General features: G+C 33.5%; 1 protein-coding gene across 1 annotated transcript; it reads left to right on the forward strand.

The window, feature by feature from the left end:
- The first annotated feature begins 1,454 nt into the window (after positions 1-1,454).
- Positions 1,455-2,750, forward strand: LOC124355909 (scoloptoxin SSD976-like). The gene has a single exon (XM_046807065.1). It carries the CDS (start codon positions 1,524-1,526, stop codon positions 2,412-2,414), a length of 891 nt encoding a protein of 296 aa, XP_046663021.1. The 5' UTR covers positions 1,455-1,523; the 3' UTR covers positions 2,415-2,750.
- Positions 2,751-5,572: the final 2,822 nt, after the last annotated feature.

The raw sequence follows: 5,572 nt of genomic DNA on the forward strand, positions 1-5,572 counted from the left end.
AATAGTTAGTTAAACTTTTTCTCAAGCAAATTGTCGAGTAGAAGTTAAATTAATCGAATAAAACACATACTCTTACTCTGGTAAAGTAGATTTAAATTGTTACGATATTTACATATTATTCCTACAATGAAACACAATAACGAATAGTATTATTTTAATGATAAGCCATTAAGGAGAACACAGACAATTAAAACTCTATTATTGAAAAATACTATTTCTGTAAATTTGTAAGAAAAATATTATAAAAACTTCATTAATCTGGAGTAAAACTCCTGTTTATAGAAAACATTTTTTAGTTAATAAACAGATTATAGTGTTTAAAACGTATATAAACTTTTGAAGATTTAAAATTTTGGAAGTAAACTGTTCTCAACATTAGTATTTTAAAGTCTAAAATGGCGAAATAAGAGAAGGAAATATACCTTCTTACCTAAGATGTTCCCTAGCTTAGTGATGTTGCGACGTTGGCAAAGGAATAATAAAACTAACTGTATATTTATAGAAATTCAAGTTATATGTTGAAATACAAATATTAGAGAACGTTTTTGAGATAATACCCAGAAAACAAGCTAACGAAGGTTTCTTTTCTACTTTTGATGGAAATTGATATGTATATTATTGGAAAGGGAATGCAGTTTACATAATATACTCATGATTTAATTTTCTCAACATTTTAAAGATACCAGCTGAATCATAACTGGTTATTTCTGGCCCCTTTCCATTGTATTATAAATCGTGTTATTGAACAAAATAATTTGAATTTAGTAATATTTCTAAAGTTGAAATTTAGTTGATGATAACGCATGTTTTCTATGACTGGTGAGGAGGGATGTGTACGAGTGATGAAATATTAAAATTAAATTTGGGATGGGATTGTTAATTATTTGCCTATTTAATATTGCAATATTTAACTCGTATTGTAACGAGAAAGTTATGTTACACATGAACTGCGGTAGAGGCCGTAGTGCCCTTGCTGTCTTCTAAACTACTTATAATCACTCAATGAGTAGGATACGTCAACGATGATTTTATAGTAAATTATGATAAGAAACGAATAAAACATTTAAAATATTTCCATTTATTAATGTTTTGAGAATAGCTATTAAAAATAAACCTGAATTCTCGAAGTACTATTGTAACTTTTTATAACAGTTCGTAACAAAAAAAGAAACAAATAATGATGATTTGTAAATAGCAAAATCACCACCTTCACAATTGATTTATTGCTTAAGTTTTTTTTTTTTTAATTTTCCATTTTTTGGTTGTCTTTATTGCGTACAAAACTAATATTACTAAATTATTGAACGCTCATTTGTTACACATCAAGAGGTGCCCGGAAGGCTATAATCAAGAGACGCACAACAATTTAGCCTCCGGAGATTGTAAGGGTACGTTTCACTGCACAACGAGAAGATTCAGCTGATAAAACAAAAACATATAAATAAGTCCTTTAGATTAACGGAAAGTTTGATGACTGACTCTTTCTGATGACCGAAGATACGTTTGATTGTGACGGTTGAATTATGGCTTTCACAAAATTTCAAGTGATTATTGCTTTGTGTGGAGTATTAAACGAGACAAGGGGTTTTAACTACTGTAAGGTAAACGGGTGCAGACCGAGGGAACACACTATGTGCAAATATCCCGCAAACAAGCCCGACTGTAAAGTGGTGTATGTGGGACTGGACGATGATCAGCGCGAGACAATTTTGGAAACTCACAATAAATTGAGGCAGAAAGTAGCCCTGGGAAACGAGACCAAACAACCGGCAGCCGCGAACATGATGAAACTCACGTGGAACTACGAAGCGGAGAACATCGCTCAGAGGTGGACAGAGAGGTGCCCAATAGATCATGATTCGTGTAGAAGGTTGAAGGATGGAACGGCCGTAGGACAGAATATAGAGTTTTTACACCGATACTTTAAAATAACGAATAGGACAGAAATTTTAGACCGTAGCGTACATCAATGGTACAAAGAGGTGACTTACTTGCAACCAACGAGTGTATACGGTTTTACCTCCTTGCATGGTATAAGCAATGAGATTATAGGCCACTACACCGCCATCGTCAATTCTAACACTAAACAGTTGGGGTGTGGCTACGTAGAAAAGGATTTTTTTAGAAATGATAAGGTTGGATCCATACTAACATGCAACTATGTACCCTCCGGAAACGTGAAAAACAAGCCGATCTACAAAGTAGGAGCAGCTTGCAGTGCTTGCCCTAATGGATCCAAGTGCAGCGTGAGGTATCCTGGCCTTTGTACGGATGAGAAGGACGAGTATAACGACATTCCCAAACATAGAGACAAACACAAACCCAGAGGAGCCCAGGCGATAAGCATCCGTCCCTCATTATCATCTTTGGTTGTACTCTTCGTTCACGTGTACTCGTTTGGAAACGCCCTGTAAAAGATAATCGTCTAAGTTATTATAAAAGTGATGAAAAAATGTTTGTTTGTAGTACTTTATAAATTATCTTAATTAGTAATTAGAATGCACTATCTATGGTAATTATTTTCGATTTGTCCTATTAATTTACAGTATTTATATTTAAACCCAGTCATTTAGGAAATAGCTTGTTTCGAAGCAAACGTTAATGTTTAGTGAAATTTAGGTTGCTGTTAAATCCTGCTTCGAATTGCACCTGATCTGATTAATACTTTTCCTCAATTTTACCCGTGTAAATCGACGCGCTGTTCCGATACATTACAAGTTTTTAAACAAGCTTTAATTTAAGTTTTTATTATTATGTTTACAATGAAACATATTAATAATAATATAGTTGTTATTTAAGGACGAAATATTACATAGAACACAAGTAATAAATATTATACTGTATTCATACTGAAATCTTTGAATCGCCTTTTGTACAAAATATATATCACGATTACTCTAGAGTATAAAGTCTGTTTATGTCCTTCATAGACAATTTTTGCTTCCTTATAAGCAGAACACAATAAACTTGCAATTTGCTAAAAAAATATTGCAATTTTTATAACATACATTCATACAATATTTTACATTATTAACTATATTTTAAGGTATTGAACTTTTATTATTTCATCTCGTTTCAATAAACTAGAGGAGCTATTCTACGTTTTGTGCGGAGAAGAATATTTAACCTTCAAAATGCCCTGGTCATCGGTATAAAGAAATAACTAGCACATGTGTTATAGCAATGTACTTTTTATCGCTCTATATGGCAATGGACTACTTTTAAATACAGCTAAGACCTTAGAAAGACATCATTTCCCTCGTAGCTAACTCAGCTGACTTTCTCTCTCTCAATCGTTAATTTTCCTATGTCGTTCCCTACATAAACAATTAAAATTCCCAGTTTGGTCAACTTAGGAGCACTAATATTTTTCAGATAAACATTTCTTGTGCAAGGCATTGCATCGAAAACATTGTATCACGATGAAAAAAGTTTAGTACCCGTCTTGAAAGGCCGATAGCATTTCCCAGAATGCATTCTAAATGCAATTTCATTCCCGTAATTAGTCACTTTGGGGTTTTGAATTTGAATTTGTTTAACTACAAACTATTTATTTTCACACTACCATGCTAAAATTTTATAAACACAGCCAAGATTGATATCTTTCTTGTTAAAGTTCAATGTGAACACCATACGCTGCTCTCAGGAGGTCCAAACAGTATTCAATCTCCCGACAGATGTTTGTGAATATTTCTGGCATTTCTCTCAACTGCAGCCTTACTTCGATGATGTACATCCCGTAAACTTGTACTTTTACCTGGTACACCAAACCTTTGATGAATAAACATCCAAAGAATTCTGGGGTGGTGAGGTCTAGAAATCTTACTGACCCATACCCATCGAACGACCCAGAAAATCCTAAATATCAATATGGTGATGTGCTGGAGCACCGTTTTCTGGAATATGATTTCGTCAGGCATTCGACGAATTAAAAAATTTTCCAAATAAATGTGGCCTGTGCGTATATTTAGTGCATTACCGAAATATGGAGATTCTGTAATCCCTAAATACGACAGTTATGTGTGTTTACTATTTCATAGAAACGGATTGAAAAGTCAAAAGTGGCTCTGTAATCACCCGTCTTCTCAGAAAACATCATCATTTGGCTGATATTCACGTTAATGTAGCTAAGTTGTTATGGGCAGGGATGACTAAGTTCGTTGCTTGGAAAGACTGTATAGTTCTTAATTGGTAGTTTTAAGACATTTGTGGAAATAGGCCCGTTAAAATTTAAAAGCACAATAGATTTTTTTAGTTTTTGTGTGTAACTTAAATCGCTAAAACATATATTAAATACTCCTTATGGCTTTTTTTCTTAATATCTCTAGCACATACACCAAACTCATGTTTAGTAAATTTACAAAATGTTACCTAAGGCGTAAAAAGACCAAAAGTTTTCTTACCGTATCATTATATTATCTACAGCTTCATGTTACATTACTTTCTGCGCTTATAAGCGTGTCTCAATGCACTATATTTCTCAGGTAACTATATCTTGAATTACAGATACTGGACGAAAGATTTACCCTAAAAGTCTAACCTAATTTGTTACGTTGACACATTGTACTAGGACTATGTCTTTCTTTATTAAAGGTCCATGGTGGTTTAAGGAAATCCAATCCTAGTACCTGCCTTTGCCCCAATCATTATAACATATAACAACACATGTATAATACGTTATTCACAACAACGTTTTTGCGAATATCGAATAGGCAAGTCCGATAGATGGACACGCATCATCATTGAACGCGGAAAATTATAACTCAATTATTTCTCTAGAAGACAGACAGACGAGAGATTTGGTTTTGCTCCTCTGGTGGAAAGGAATCGCTAACGCTTAGCTAAAATGTCACCTAGCTCACTTAACACAAATAATGAGTACTGGAAATTTCCAGCTTAACAAGCTATCCCATAAATTTACTCTACTTGATGTTCCAATAACACACCATGTTCCTAATGCACACCATAACATAGACCCAGGCCATGACGAGAATAACGGCTTATTTCTCAAAGATATTCCTCTCAAGTAATGCTAATTTGGAGAAACACCAATATGTGTTCCTAATACTGTCCAGATATTTGAGAACCTTGTTGCATATGAACTTCAAAAAAAAAAAAAAAAAAAAAAAAAAAAAAAAAAAAAAAAAAAAAAAAAAAAAAAAAAAAAAAAAAAAAAAAATGTTCGTAGTATTAATTATGTAAATTACAGGAATTAATTAAAGAAAGGCACATTTTCGCAGTCCATCGTCACTACATGACTTTCCTGAAACGCAGCGGTTGCAATTTTTCAAACGGGGTTCACTTAAAAGTTGGCAGGAATTTAAAAATATGACGTATCATCACTGAAATCAATTAAAACAAAAATTTTTACTTTTCCTGCCTCATTGATACAGAACAGATTCCACACAGATTTTCTGTAGGAAGCAAGGCTGTAACTACAAATACTTCTTGGCAGCGCCGTACCTGGCCACTTTGATCCCGAATATGTTCCAAAAGACTCCGAATCGAGCTTAGCCACAAACCCAAAATTATTATTGTGGTTTCAAAAGTTTCACTAACGAACTTCCTTAAT

This window comes from Homalodisca vitripennis, chromosome 1, assembly GCF_021130785.1.
Source record: "Homalodisca vitripennis isolate AUS2020 chromosome 1, UT_GWSS_2.1, whole genome shotgun sequence".
Classification (NCBI taxonomy): Eukaryota; Metazoa; Arthropoda; class Insecta; order Hemiptera; family Cicadellidae; genus Homalodisca; species Homalodisca vitripennis.